The following is a 15,961-nucleotide window of genomic DNA, read 5'->3' as shown; positions in this document are numbered from 1 at the left end:
GAATGATTCAACCACTGTGACTGTATAGGGCTATAGGCCATTCATATCAAAATAATTTAGTATACATGTAAACAAATTATACATGCAATGTCAGAGCATTGTGCCAAACGGCCAATAGGTGCCGTGCTAATACCGTCTTCATTCCAAAAGGAACGGTGATAAAATGCAGTGGTTCCCAAAGTTTTAATCCGTGACCAATAACATAAATTAGACGTTTAAGGGACCCAAATTTAGCGCCGCGCTGTGAGCTTGTATCGGCTATTTTCACTATACTTCTCAAATATTTGTTATAGCCTAATTCATGGAATGTTTTCGATTTTTATTTTATTTCTTCATGACTCGCCCCGGTGCTTGCCCGTTTTTCCTCCCGGAATTTTCACCAGTGAGGGGGATAACTTTGTAATATGCTATTGGCTGTTTGTATTCTTTTTGGAAAAATATAAAAAGATACTCCTGTGGAAAGGCTATATTATTTGACTTATATTGACCCATATAAACAATTTAGTATTATTTAGTATATGTAAGGTTTTGCCCACTCAAATGGTACCTCGTCAGATAATCCCCACATATCCTACAACAACTTCTGTGAACAGACTTTACTGTAGTAGCTTTTCATAAATTATATTTGTAGTTAGGCTGTCTGCTGTCATGACAGTTTATAGTTAGAGAAATTCAAAGTCCAGCCGTCTGCTGTCCAGCCTCTCCCACCCCTCAGTGGGGACAGTTCTGGGAGGAAAACAGAAACGGGGCGAGTCATCTTGTTACCGGGGGGAATCATTGAATTTTGGCTTACTTCATGAAAGGTTTTGATTTATGGGGGAATTTTTTTGTTTTGTTTTTAGTTTCTTAATACTAATAATTAGACAAGGCGGCCGTGGGTCCCAAATGCCTCTGGTCGCTATTGCGTTGTTGTCTCGTCTGTCTGTTTGTCTTGTCTGCATGCGTGCGTCACGCGGGCACGGCAGTTACGCACCTCGCCTGCATGAAGTTGAAAGGCTCGCAGACTTTACAATCGGTGATTCTGTATTGTATTAGTCTATAGTTTGTATTAAGGCAGCGGTCTCAACCCTTTTCATGTCAAGGACCCACACATTGACATCACATGACGTGATCCTACGGGGTCATAGATATTATTTCTTGTGGACAACCTTTGAGGTCATGGCAAATGCAGGTTTCCTAAAAAAAGGGTGGTTTGCCCCCTGGGTACCAGGGCCGAACCCGGAGATACCCTAGTGCAGGGACGAGGGTTCCAGTTGGACCACCTATCACAAACGGCACAAATGTGGCTTCTCCTCCAGCATTTACTTCGTATTTGTTCAGGTATACCTTATATAACAGGACAGCTGCATGTCGAAGTGTCCTTGAGTAAAATACTGAATCCTATCCACACTTTTCCTGGGCTGTGTGTGCTCCAGTTCCTGTCGATTCGATCCAATGAAAGCCAATGAAACTGGTCAGATGACCAATGATATCCAATGAAATCAACAGGAACTGGAGCACACACAGCCCAGGAAAAGTGTGGATAGGCTATAGTGTCTTGCTCAAGGACACACACACGCACGCACGCAGACAGCAGAGGAAACCATGCAACCTGATTTGTTTTATAATTTATCTTTCAGGATCGTTATGGAAACTTCAAGGGCCATGCTGCCCTGATTCACAAGTACTTTGTTGTGATCTCACCCTTGCAGGATGTCAGGTATAATTATACATTCCTTGTAGATCGGCTATTTTCAATATTCATTTTACAGATAAGTGTGTGTAGGGCTAAAGTTATTAATAAATATGTAAAATGAACGGACAATGTATGGACAAATATTAAATAGTTAGCCTACTTATTGATAATGAAATTAAAGTGAAATAATCATTTGTTTCTGTTTTCCAGGTCTGGTGACGTTGTGGTCCTAGGGGCCTATAATCGTTCGGACACCTCTGAGGTCACCCAGAAGTTTGTGATAGAAGCGGTATGTGTCAGAACATATTACAATACATAACTATCACTTAGAAATGAGCGGAAATTACACATAACACCTTACAGTGTTACTGAAAACATAACACACATTGTTACTGAACTGAAAGTTGTCAGGGAGGTGCTTAAACCAAGTGCCTTTGAGCAAGGCACTGAACTCCAATCTGCTCTTCAATTCAATCAAACAATTTGTTGAAATCCATTGAAAATAGATCTACAATCTAAGCTTTATTTTTTATTTTTGAGGGGCGCTAGCCCCTCCTATAGGGTTAATGTTTGTTTTTAGTTCAATGTTTGTTTTAAAAATCTTGTCCCTAAACACAAACATTAAATGCCATTAACAATAAAGATAATTTAATGTTTGTTTTGTCATCGTTTGTTTTACATCACAATTACATCACCTAATTTACATCAGTTAGACTTTAATATATATTAGCGCCCCATACTTCACACGGGTGTGATTTTTCTAAACATGTGCCTGTTATGTCTCTGAAGGTCTTCATTCACCCCAACTGGAGTGCCAACTTGCCTTTTGGCGGCATGAGACTGGCCAAACTGTACCGCCCAGTCAACTTCAACATGTACATCAACCGCGTGTGTCCCCCGAAGCGTCACTTTATCCCTGCTGCTGGGTCCTGCTGGGTAGCTTGGTGGGGTAGCCTGTCCGCAGGTGAGGAAACACATATTCATACTGCAAGGAATTAGATGGTCACATTATCGGCATGTGCTGATAATGGGGAGGGTCTTACATTGTATGTACAATACTTGCCCTGGAAGCTCTCTTTCTTTGACCATCAATCAACATTTTCATGTCCTGGAATGTAAACAGGTCTGCATTAACATAACTTCTTTGAGGGCTTTAGGGCGGGACTTCCTGTTCATAATCTCAATATTATATTCACAGTGAAAATAGATCTACGAGCTCACAGCACACATCACGTGTGTTGTTTGTAGATCACTATTTTTGAAACCATGTGTGAACAGTAATTAAATAAATACATCTATTGTCCTTATTTTGCCGGCATTGTAGGCAAACAAGTGGTTGAAATATATATTTAATGGAACAGAAATTTCCTCAGTTTTTCCAAATGTGACTCACCTGAATGGAAGCTGCACCCACATCTGTTGTTGTTTGACTCAAATGCTTTCAACTTTCAGGAAAGAAACCAAAAATACACAGTGAACCCGAGGGAAGACACATTTGAATATTATAACCACACCTGGGGTCTGTTAGAGTAATTTTAACTCCATAGACACAAAAAAGGCAGCCTACAAAAATCACTGTACTCCACCTTTAAGAAGATGGAGGGGTCCGCGGTCAAATTCATATCATTTTGGGGGTCCTTGGCCTGAAACAGTTTGAGAACTACTGATTTAGAAGGTCTTAAACCCTGTTTTCATTTGATTAACCAACTTTCCACATATCTGATCTCTGATCATAATTATAGTTCCAGGGTTAAAGAGGTTAACTGAGCAGATGGAGTTACGCTTTGTAGATGTAGAGAAAGCTTTTCTACTTTGTGAAATATTTTTTCAACTGTGTGATTGTGTGCAAATACTGAACTAAACTAAACAAAACTAATGGACATGCAGGAACGGTAATTGCATGGAACTTTGGGCCTCTGAGAACATTGTTAGCACTGTTTTATTTTTAATATTTGATTACCAATGTGCGGCAAAATAAATATAATATATTTTTGTAAGGCCTGTGATAGCCACTAGCTATGCTCATAAACAAGACGTTGAAGGGTTTGGTCTGATAATAATGTACCGTAAAATCATGGATATTGATGACATTATGTCCATTTTCCAAAGCATACATTTATTCTTTATTTTATACATTGAAGGGGAAAGAAACGCCATTTTAATGCTGACCTGCAGTATCTGTCCATAATTTGAACTGAACGTCAATAAATGTCTCTCTCTTTATGTCCTTTGTGTCTTTTACTGTTAATATACTTTTATGTGAGATGAAGTTTTTACCATGACATGTAAAACTAAGAAAAGTAAAAGAAACTCTTGTGTGATAAGTGATAACCTCTTCATTATGGGTTGGTTGGTCCGCTAATCTGGGTGTCTTCTGCATGTCCCAATATTGGGTCAGCTTGTGATATGCCAAAATAAATATGAATATAACATTGAAATCAGAAGGCTAGTACCAGAGGAATAACTAAAAACATTAAAATAATGTCTTCTGAAGGTGTTAAGTTTGGTCTTACAGGACCTGGAACATGCATGTGATGGATACAACAAACTCTTATACAATAGTCAACAATATTTCTATAAAAGTGAATACATAAAGATATGTGTGGTATAACTATAGCCAAATGATGGAAATGAGTGTGGAATAGAATGTTGTCCAAAAATGCTTGTTTGTGTGCACGGCTCCGAATGTGGCAATTAAAGGATATTTAGTTTAATCAATAGTTCAATGAGAACATTGTATCACTGAGAGACAGACAGTCACTCCTTTCTGAACAAAAGCGCTTTCATGACTCATGTGGAAAAACTGTTTTGGTAGAAAATGTATCTAAAAAGTCTAAAGCAAGTGGTTCTCAACCAGTGGTCCATGCAGGCGGGGACCACCAGTGGTCCTTGTGGACGTTCCCACGTGGTCCCCATCTAAAAGAGTTGGTCTCGTTAAACCTTTTTTTTATGTAGCCTAGGCTATGTGTCACTGTTGTCCTGCTTTTTAATTGTGTGTAAGTGTTGCTATTGAATTGTGGACAAAAATCTTATCCAACGATAACAACAATATTCTTTAGTTTTGGGTCTGAGACTGACTGGTATAGTCTAGTACTAACTAGTCTACTGACTCAAAGTAACATAACAGTGCTGAAAATGATGGCTCTTGGTTCTACACGGCCAAAGGCCTTCCACAAGGGGTCAGTAGAGCTGCATGTAGGAACAAATGAGGATCAGATTCAGAGCCATTGAATTATACAAAATTGCGCCATTGAGGGGGCAGAAAACTGCGCTCGAGGGCGGATTCATGCAGCCTGGACTGGAGAGGGACAAGCTGGAGTTTGACATAGGCCTACATTGTTTTCAACGAGGGCGGCACAATTATCAGCAATTTTAGGAACGCATGCGTGCAACATGACAACAGTTTTAAAGTATTTGCAACTGAATGGCTGGAAATGGAAGTTTAGAGTTTACATAGCCTGCATAGTGCATGCATAAACTTCCCTAATGATTATATCTGGTTTCAGTATTTATTTATGATGCATTTTTCTCTATTATTAATAAGCCGGTTATTGTAGCGGTCAATTTGTATTGGTGGTGGGGAAGGGTGCGGGGCGGGGGTCGCGAAGACGCAAAACATATGATGGCCAAAGCATTTTCGGGGGTCCCGAGTAGGGATAGGCTACGAACCCCCATTTAATGGCATTTCTATCTCTGGGACCCCAATGTATATTGTAAAATCAATGTTAATTTAACTCTGAGAGTGTGGGCCTACAACTCTCTTTTGTACACTCTCAGAGTTACAGACCCATAAGGGTCCATTTGGTTCCAAACTATCATTTAGCTCTCAACCAGACCACTGGTTGAGAACCACTGATGTAGGGCTTTCAGTATAAGAGCAGTTTGTTTTGAACCCATAGCGCAGTCTTTTCAGTTTTCACTAGAGGGAGCTATTGCTCAGTCAGTGGGTATTTGTGATTATGGCATGACATGACCCTGTGCAGTGTTGTACTTGAACTTGAACTTGAGATACAGTGTACTTGATATGTATTGTGTAGGCCTACGCCCTGTACTGCCTGAACTGTAGCATACTTTATAGATAGGCTACGAGAGACATCTCGGCGGCAGCAAGGTCAGACTTGCTGCAGTAGGCACGTTATTTTGTCTCATATCTTATTGTCAGGTCATTATGATCAAGCACTATATATGTTCCCTCTTGTGTAATAAACTTAGTGAACCTTTAGCGTGATACTGTCTCGTGTTGCGTTATTGTTCTCCCGCCGCAGTCGCCGTACCGAAGGAATACTTCAACCGGATTATAACACACCACCCAGCCTGCACACACTACCTAATATGTAAACGACATGACATCAGCTTGTGACTGCAACTGGTTCCTGTTCGCAGATGACTCAGCACTGCTGGTCTCGGACAGGAACAAACTGCAGGTTGAAAAGACCCTCAGCTCTGAACTCGGTAGAATCTGCACCTGGCTCGCTGATAACAAACTATCCTTACACCTGGGAAAAACTGAATCCATTCTCTTCGGATCAAATAGTAATCTCAGCAAGGCAGATGGCTTCTTGGTTAGAGTGGGTGACAATATTATCACACGAAAAGATGAAATTACCTACCTAGGTTCCATCCTGGAGGCTAATCTTTCCGGTGATAAAATGGCCACCAACGTTGACCAGTCCTCACTGGTCAACAAAAACACCTTGAAGACCTTAACAGGAGCCCTCGTACAAGGTTTCTTTGACTATGCTATGCATGCACCTCTTGGTACCACAATACCTTAAAGGCCCTTAAAACAAGGCTCCAGGGACCTCCCAAAACAAACTGGTCAGGCTCCTACTTGGCCTCACCCCCCGAACCCACCTCACCCCTGCCCACTTTGACAGGCTGGAATGAATCTATCTATCTATCTAGAGCACTTATGACATAAATGGTTTGCCAGCCAAGTCTATGGACTTTAATGTGTGTTGATGGCACTAAATTACAACATGGCCAATATAAATACAGTGGGCGCCCCTCACTTCACAGGAGTGTGATTTTTTTATTTATTACCCAGAGCAACCAACCAAGTTACTTGTGATTTTTTTCCCTTTTGTTCAGCCAATTACAAAGAAGTGTTGCATAATCATCATGCATGAGGAATCCCATTGGCTTTCGGAAAGCGCCCGTCTTGCAAGTTCCTCCTGCCTTGGCTGTTGTGCAAGCAGACACAAACCTGACACTGACAGGACAACATGAAAAAGGTATGTCAAAGATGTATTTTTAGTGGAAGGCTATATCTGAAGCAATACTCGATTTGTTATCAGTTACGTATATTGGATTCTTATAATTTTGATAAAGCTTACATTTTCAAAAATAAATTCAATGTATATTCATGTATATTTATTGATTGATTTATTGTATTCATCTCATTTGAGTGTTACTTTAATATTGTATGACTGAACTATCTGAATGTTATGATTGTGTCTGAATGGGCTGCCCTAGCAGGGAACGTAAACAAGATAAGGAAGATAAGGTTCACTGGGAGAGTAGCCAGGTGCGTCTGAGTACAACCCATTTAGTCCTGAGGCAGATTCTATGCTCAACCTATTTCATTTCAAGGACCCCCAGAATTATCTGTATTTGGCTGCGGACTCCCAACTGAAAATGTTTTTCCAGGGACTAAAGTATTTACATAATGCTTAAAACACCAAAGGGGTTCCCGTTCAGAATGGGTTAAATCCTTGGGATTAACCTTTCATCCTCATGGATCTCTGTACGTGTCAGGATATGTTTTTTTGGACCCCGAAGTGGACGGAATTCGACAGGTCGAAGGTTAAACATTGTCAAAACGTAAAGTCCATGAACAGATACCGGTAGTCCACAAAACAGATAGTCCACCATGGTAAACAAATCTCCAGCAGAGCCAGGCAAAAGGGAGGTCAGAATCCATGCAGGCACAGGTGGTGTCCATTCGTTTGTGCAGGTGTGACTGCTTGTGAACCTCCACTCTGACTGGCTGATTGGGAGTGAGCAGATATGAGATGGGTGGTGATGATGAAGCACTGGGCCCTAGTGGTAAGAGGTGGGACTGCAGGCGGACCCATGGAGTTATGACGAGGAAACCCAGTGCAGCTGGGCTTAACATTGAGCACTCGTTTGCACTTCCGCATTTTGGACCAAATCGAAAAAAGTAGAGTGTTCTTCCGGGTGCTTCAAAACGCCACTGAGCAACTTCCACTGAAATGAATACCTGGGTATAAAAAGTGAAACGTTGCTGTTTAGTTCCGATTAGGGACGTACAGCAGAGCCATGTCCCAAAGGACCCATGAGCTCTGGTTGGTATTGGTACAGTATATCACAGAATATCACAAATCGACACAGATCTTGAACCATTCAATGCTTTCTAAACCAATGGTATACAGTATTTTGAAATTGTTTGTTTGACATACATTTCAAGGAGCCAGTTTGAAGATCTAAGAACTGGTCTAGTCTAGTTGACAAATATTTATGACAAATGTTCGTCGACTACCTTTTTTCACTGCAGAAAACTAAATGAAAACTAAGCTACGGTGACTAAGACTAAATATATTGACAATTTCGTCAACAAATAAAAAACAAAAAAATGTTAAGGGACTAGTGGACAAGAGATCCAGTATGAGTCATTTTTAACCCCGCGTCACCAGGCTTTCCACCTCGGAGGAAAGCCTGGTCTGTGTTCGAAAATCGCTGTGTGAACCGGTCTGGAGCGGATGGTAATTTACGTCATGTTGTAGTCGCTGAGTTGTGGTCATCAGGCAGGTACCCATTCACAGTACTGATTCCGCCTTGTGGTTTCCTGCCAGATGACTACAAATCATTGACTACAACATGACGGAAGTTACCATCCGCTCCCGACTGTATCATAAACCTGAAATTAAATAGAATGCTGTCCGGGCTAAGTCATTTTAGACATGGTTGCACGCTGAAAATGGCAGATCTACAAGATCACATTCCTCACAACGCTTCGCAGCGTTGTGACTCTTATGAGCTTGTAGTTCAGCTATTTTCAGCATGCAAAGTAGTAAAGCAGTAACATTCTGAATCAACTTCCGCTGTGACTGGTCTATTTAATGTTTTAGGGAGACCTGTAACTAAGACACCGTACGATACAGTAGTCAAGTCTACTGAAGATGAATGCATGGAATGTATGTTTTTTCTGACCTTGCTATTCAAATAAACTTGCCTTCAGGGTATCCTGGAGCGTCTGAATGCAGGGGATCTGGTTGTGGGAGACGGAGGATATGTGTGGGCGTTGGAGAAGAGGGGCTACGTGAAGGCAGGTCACTGGACACCTGAGGCCGCTGTAGAGCACCCCGAAGCAGGTACTACACACACACACACACACACACACACACACACACACACACACACACACACACACACACACACACACACACACACACACACACACACACACACACACACACACACACACACACACACACACACACACACACACACACACACACACACACACACACACACACACACACACACACACACACACACAGCGGCAGTGGCTCAGAGGTAGAGTGGCCAGTAGAGCAGGTTTCCCAGTTCTCTGTGCGTGTCGTGTGTGTGTGTGTGTGTGTGTGTGTGTGTGTGTGTGTGTGTGTGTGTGTGTGTGTGTGTGTGTGTGTGTGTGTGTGCATGCATTTTAAAACAGTTTTAAATTTTTAATATCATATTGTCTATGTCCCTCAAACCTATTTCTAATGGTTTCAGCCTCAATCACCACTCTGATATAACCAGTCCTTCTTTCTGGACTTTGAGCAGTTTTAGCTGCAATACCACAATGTCCTGAGGTGGTGGGGGTGCTGATATGCAGATTATTGAATAAGTCAATATAAACCCTGGCACAAATCAATAAACAATCAAAATACCTTTAACCTATACAAGTATAATCTTACTATTCTAATCTAGCCTATATCAAAAGTGACTGTTACAAAAAGCTGGTGCCAGTAGCTCTACAAACAGATCCCATAAAGTCAGACTGCTTAGCAGTAATCGGACAATCAGTCAGCCAAAGGCTGCCCTGAAACTCTTCATTTTAACATGCCTTCTACTTCTAGCGAGTTAAACTTTTGTAGAACATAACTAAACTAAAGACAAGAATAGGGTGTGTAGGTCAAGAATATGGTGACACCAAACTTTTGTGTGTGTAACAGTTTCCATTCCATGCCAGCTTGGAAATTAAACAATGGCAGACATTGTAAACAAAGTGGAAATGCAAATTTGGAACTGAAGACTGAAGAAGAGGAGTATACAAAGTAGGATGACATTGATGACATCACGATGAGGACAAAATCAGTCGAGCTGTTCCTGAGAGCAATTTCAATTAAAGCACCTATATGAACTAGACCCCAGGAAATTGCATCTGGCCATAAAAGATAACAGGATCTACTGAATGTGAAGGGGGTGACAGACTGACATGTTGAGCCATACAACGCACTGAACGCAGTATGGCATCCCCCTATAGTACCCCCCTTCACATTCGGTAGATCCTGTGATCTTTTGTGGACAGATGTAATTTCCTGGGGTCTAGTAGGACTATAGTAAAAAAAAAAAAAAAATCACTATAACATTTTGTAAAACAATACATGTTTGGATGCCCCCCCCCCCCGCCCATACCATGGCAAAAATCACTATAAACGAAAGAAAGCAGCAAATGGAAAAAACATCTTTTACTTTCTCTAATAAAACCTAAAACATGAACCTTGGTTGGAAAAAAAAACTAAAGTTGTCCTTTAAATCCTGTCATGCCCACTCATGTACTTACAGGTACATGATGGTTTTTACTATTACCTTCTTTTTCCAACCAACCACATAAACAAAGGTTGCATCTGTCAATGATTTACTACATGTGTGTGTGTGTCAGGGCAACTCAGCCCTCCAACAATATGTAGGCCTGTAGTAGGCTATACTCTATCAGTGGTCAGGGGACCACCAGTGGTCCTTGAGGGGGTTCCAGGTGGTCCCCAGCTAAATTACGGAGAGTTGGTAACCAAATGGACCCTTAACTCTCTCAAGAGTTAAATTATTGTTAATTGAACATCCAAGTTTGCCTGTTTCCGTTATCTCTCCTATCGTATCAACACAGCATGGAATTGTGGACAAAATCTTATCCAACAACAACAAAATGTTCAAAGTGTTGGGTCTGAGATCTCTTCAAATGGCGGTCCTTGACTCATAATAAATAATGGTCCTTGATCCATTGGCCTGCTCTATACCAGTATATACTGTTGATGTGGATAATGTCACAGACAGGCCAGTCCAAGTTTTCTCGTGTAATGATTTCTTTATAATTGTTAATTGTACAATTGCACAAGTAGTTATTTATTGTGGAGAATATGAGAGTTGTCATGCTGCCCTACAACCCATCTGCATCAAATATATTGTTAACCAGGCTCTCCTATACACCAGCACTCACAAAACATGCTTTTCTTCCGTCAGTTCGTCAGCTGCACAGGGAGTTCCTCAGGGCTGGGGCCGACGTCCTTCAGACCTTCACCTTCTACTGTAGCGACGACAAGCTGGAGATCAGTGGCAACGTCAGCAACATCACTGTTAGTATAGTAGAATCATCATCATTATGCCATTTAGGTCTTGACGTCAAAATAAAATAAAAAAGTCTTCTAAATCCTGACAGTTTTCTGTATACCTATGTTTCTGTATCAGTGGTGCTCAATATTTCATGTCAAGAACCCCAAAAATTTAATTAGCCACAGACCCCTCCCCCCCATCTGAAAATATGATATTCCAGGAACCCCTCAGAAGCAAATAGTTTAGTTAAAAACGCTCTTTCACTCTGAAAGAATATATATTCAAAGATTTGTGCCGCATTTTCACGATTTTTCAAAAATAGCAGACGAAAAATTATATTTTTCAATAACTAAAGTATAACATAATGCTTAAAACACCAAACACCAGAATGGGTTATAGTACATTTCAACATCACTGAATAGTCTCACAGACAGATTGAGTCCCCGTTCCTAGAAACCACCTCTCACCTCTCTTGCTTTCTGACACAAACAGGGAACCCAAATCAACGAGGCTGCCTGTGACATAGCGAGGGAGGTGGCCAATGAGGGTGGGGCGCTGGTGGCCGGGGGTGTGTCCCAGACACCGTGCTACAACGACACCCACAGTGAGACGGAGGTGAAGGCGATCTTTAAGAAACAGATGGACGCTTTTGTCAAGAAGGACATCGACTTCTTAATGGTGGAGGTGAATGATGGACTGGAATTTGAATACTCTGAATGAATGATGATGATTCTTACATCAGCAGGGTCTCTTCTGTGTATCTGTCCTATTATGTCTCCCTCTCAGCTTTCCCACTGTCTGTCTCGCCTACGTAGTCTCCCTCTCAGCTTTCCCACTGTCTAGCTCTCCTACACATTCCCCCTCTCAGCTTTCCCACTGTCTGTCTCGCCTACACATTCTCCCTCTCAGCTTTGCCACTGTCTGTCTGTCCTACACAGTCTCCCTCTCAGCTTTGCCACTGTCTGTCTGTCCTACACAGTCTCCCTCTCAGCTTTCCCACTGTCCACAGTATCTCTTCTACAGTCTGCCTGGTGAGACAGGCAGTATAGGGCAGCTCAGAGGGAGAAAGTGTAGGAGACATGCAGTAGGAAAGCTGCGAGAGAGTGTAGGAGAGACAGACAGTATAGGACAGCTGAGAGGGAGGTACGTCAGGACTCAGAGACGGACAGTAAGAGGACAGCCAAGAGTGTATCCGAGGTATTGAGACAAACACGCCACTACGCCAGTAAAAGGGTATTGGTGTGTTTTCCAGACGAGTTGTTGTTATAACTGAACCTGCAGGTTTCTCCCGCAGTTCTTCTCTCACGTAGAAGAGGCCGTGTGGGCAGTGGAGGTCCTCAAAACCAGCGGAAAACCCATCGGAGCCACGCTCTGCATAGCGCCTTCTGGAGACCTCGATGGAGTCCCGCCAGGGGAGTGTGCCGTCAGGCTGGTGAAGGCTGGTACGTGGCCTGCTCAGTTCCAACACATTGCTCAAAGGGATTCATACATAAAATGCTGACGAAAAAGAAAAGAAACGCACCCGTGCAAACTGAGCGATGCAACTTGCAGGTATACAGGGTGGGTTAATAGGTTGTACTCTTGGGAGCTCAAAACGTACTATAGAATAAAATCAGATGAACAAACTTGACAGACATCTTTAGACTTTAGACTCATTTGTGTGTGTGTGTGTGTGTGTGTGTGTGTGTGTGTGTGTGTGTGTGTGTGTGTGTGTGTGTGTGCGTTTACAGGAGCAGATGTAGTTGGAATTAACTGCCACCTGGACCCTGCGTCGGGCCTCCGTACCGTGAAGCTGATGAAGGAGGGCTTGGAGCAGGCCGGTCTCAAAGCCCACCTCATGATCCAACCTCTGGGATTCCTCACACCCGAGTGCAACCATTCTGGATACCTCCGTCTGCCAGAGTTTCCCTTCGGTCAGTATTAACCCATGGACCGGTATTTGTCATTCATTGTCATTGTATACTGAACTATAGAAATTTGCTTCCAAAAACAACAACACTGACTGAAACGTGACGAATAACAACATAGACATTATTGTTTCTTTTCAGCAATGGAGCCCAGGGGGTTGACTCGCTTTGACGTTCACAAGTACGCAAGGGAGGCCTACGACGCCGGCATCCGCTACATCGGCGGCTGCTGTGGATTCGAGCCATATCACACCAGGGCCATAGCAGAGGAGCTGGCATCCGAGAGAGGCTTCCTCCCGCCGGCCTCCGAGAAGCATGGAGTCTGGGGCGCTGCCCTGTCGATGCACACCAAGCCGTGGGTCAGAGCCAAGTAAGAACACGTTGTGGAGTCTTGGTGTGGAATGAACAGGCGGAACAGGGTATTGCAGCACTTGAAAACGGCTGTTTATTCACAGAGCAGAAATTATAGCAATTTCACACAGACAGGAGAAGCCCAACATAGGTCTCTTCTGCTCAGTTCAGTCCATACAGTATTATTAGGTTTCACAGGCGTCAATCCACGGCCTGGAGAGGATGAGAACAAAACGTTAGTTTCAACTTAGGTTACGTGTTTTCTTATAGCTCGTCTCCTCACTGGAGGGCTCCTTATAATAATAAATGATAAGAGATGACGGCGGGATCTTGCTTCGTGACGTCGTCAGTATTTATCCTTTACTGTAGAGGGTCTTCTCCCATAGCGGGGATTCAGCTCCCAGAGAGCACCAGCCGTTCAGCCTAACCGGCGTAAATAATGAGTGCCTGTTTGCTAGACAGTTCTCAATGCAATGTCTTTGGAATTAATAGGTTTCCTTCCGACCTTTTATTATGGGTTCCCCGTCTTCGCCGTTGTGGCAGGGCTGCCCCCCTGTTGCAACGCGATAACGTGAGATCCGGAACTCCAGTTCCTATACTTAATTTATCTCGTCCGAGGTCTCTGCCCCTCGGACATTTCCTGGCCCGATCCTGAAAGCCTGTGATGAGGAGAGTGACAGTTAAGGCATGCAGAGTTATACACATGAGTGTGTGTGTTTGGTGGGAGCGTGTGTGTCTGCTTACCCCCCGACGGTTTGCGTGTGCGTGCCTCCGTGAGCGTGTGAACCAGCCGCTGTCAGACCGACTACTAAGTCTTCCTTTTATACGCCGGGTGTGGCCGCTTGCTGATTTGGGTGCGGTCCGTCCATCAGCTCGATCTGGTGGAGGAGGAGATTCGGGACGTAGACATCCCCTATTAGGCGGCCGAGGGCGTGTCTTACGATCCGAGGCGTCTTCTGTCTGACAGCTTGTCTGGTTGCCCTGGCAACGCACTTACCATCGCGGGGTGTCGCTCGCGAGACCCCACAACGTATACGATCTGAATAGAGGCAGTGTTGTTTTTATTTTAGTTTCCATTTTAGTTTTTATAGTGATAGTCTCGAATAGTTTTCATTTACTTTTAATCACAATTTAGTAATTTACTTTTAGTCACATTTTTTGTCACCCGGAATGCTGGTTACGATAACTATTATCAATAACCCTTCAATTTCCCGACGGTGCTGTGATTAACGTCTTCATCTGTTTCAGAGCTCATCGTGAATACTGGGAAAACCTTCTGCCGGCTTCTGGACGCCCCAAATGCCCTTCCATGACCTCCCCAGAAGACCAGTGAACACCATATGGGTCATCACAGGTCTTCTGGACGCCCCAAATGCCCTTCCATGACCTCCCCAGAAGACCAGTGAACACCATATGGGTCATCACAGGTCTTCTGGACGCCCCAAATGCCCTTCCATGACCTCCCCAGAAGACCAGTGAACACCAAATGGGTCATCACAGGTCTTCTGGACGCCCCAAATGCCCTTCCATGACCTCCCCAGAAGACCAGTGAACACCATATGGGTCATCACAGGTCTTCTGGACGCCCCAAATGCCCTTCCTGCATGACCTCCCCAGAAGACTACAGGAATAACAGACTGACACCCAAACAAACACATGCTCCTGTATAACATACTGTAGTGTATGGGGAGGTTTTCATATTTAATAATAAATAATAACTTGACAAACTAATGTCTTTGAGTAGTTTCTATAATTATAATATATTTTCTTCCACGTGCCAGAATCTGGTTCTCCCAGTCCCGGAGCAACGGATTGTGTGGCCTTGCTCATTCCCTGATGGACTGATCGAGGGTAGCTAGTACTAGGACGTAAATCGGGATTTGATCAACGCCGGCTGGGTCGCCTGAGTGAGGGGTATGATGTTGGTAGACCGAAAACCCTGTTGACCTCAGGATACGTCCCAGGTGCATCCATGCGATGTATTTTTAAGTGGTGCAACCACTTCTACATCCAGCTTGCAATGTCCGTGTAGCTGTGTACGTGTTTGTGATGTGTGTAGGTACGTACCTGTGACCTGTGTGTGTTAGCACGAGTGGTGTGCGCATGCGTGAAATTGGAACGAGAGAAGTATGTGACATGGCTGCCACCTGCTGGACGACGGGAGTTGCACCACTTGGTTCACACTGGTGTGCTTTTTTAGTTATATATACAGCTCCATCTCACTGATTTTTTCTTTCTGATTCTTTTAAAAGTTAATTTTCTTTAATATAATTCAAAAAGTGAAACTTTCATATATTCTCTTCATTGTGCATAAAGTGAAGTATTTAAAACCTTTTTTTGTTTTAATCTTGATAATTATGGTGTACAGCTCATGAAAATCAAAAAAGCCTATCTCAAAGAATTAGAATATTTTACGAGACCACTAAAACGAGAAATGTCGATCATCTGAAAAGTAATAGTATGCAGTTAATAG

At 43.0% G+C, this 15,961-nt stretch overlaps 1 protein-coding gene across 1 annotated transcript; it reads left to right on the top strand.

The window, feature by feature from the left end:
* The first annotated feature begins 1,560 nt into the window (after positions 1-1,560).
* On the top strand, positions 1,561-14,900 carry LOC310872138 (betaine--homocysteine S-methyltransferase 1-like). The gene is made up of 11 exons (XM_083783857.1): positions 1,561-1,699; positions 1,886-1,964; positions 2,465-2,639; positions 6,767-6,909; positions 8,877-9,009; positions 11,141-11,253; positions 11,723-11,914; positions 12,525-12,672; positions 12,961-13,143; positions 13,279-13,507; positions 14,737-14,900. The coding sequence occupies exons 4-11, from the start codon at positions 6,901-6,903 to the stop codon at positions 14,819-14,821; spliced, it is 1,092 nt and encodes a 363-aa protein (XP_083639983.1). The 5' UTR covers positions 1,561-1,699; positions 1,886-1,964; positions 2,465-2,639; positions 6,767-6,900; the 3' UTR covers positions 14,822-14,900.
* The last annotated feature ends 1,061 nt before the right edge of the window (positions 14,901-15,961 follow it).

Source organism: Protomyctophum parallelum (assembly GCF_964188405.1).
Source record: "Protomyctophum parallelum genome assembly, chromosome: 15".
In the NCBI taxonomy this organism is placed as follows: domain Eukaryota; kingdom Metazoa; phylum Chordata; class Actinopteri; order Myctophiformes; family Myctophidae; genus Protomyctophum; species Protomyctophum parallelum.
Note: the sequence above shows the minus strand (reverse complement) of the source record. Positions and strands in the feature narration are given on the sequence as shown.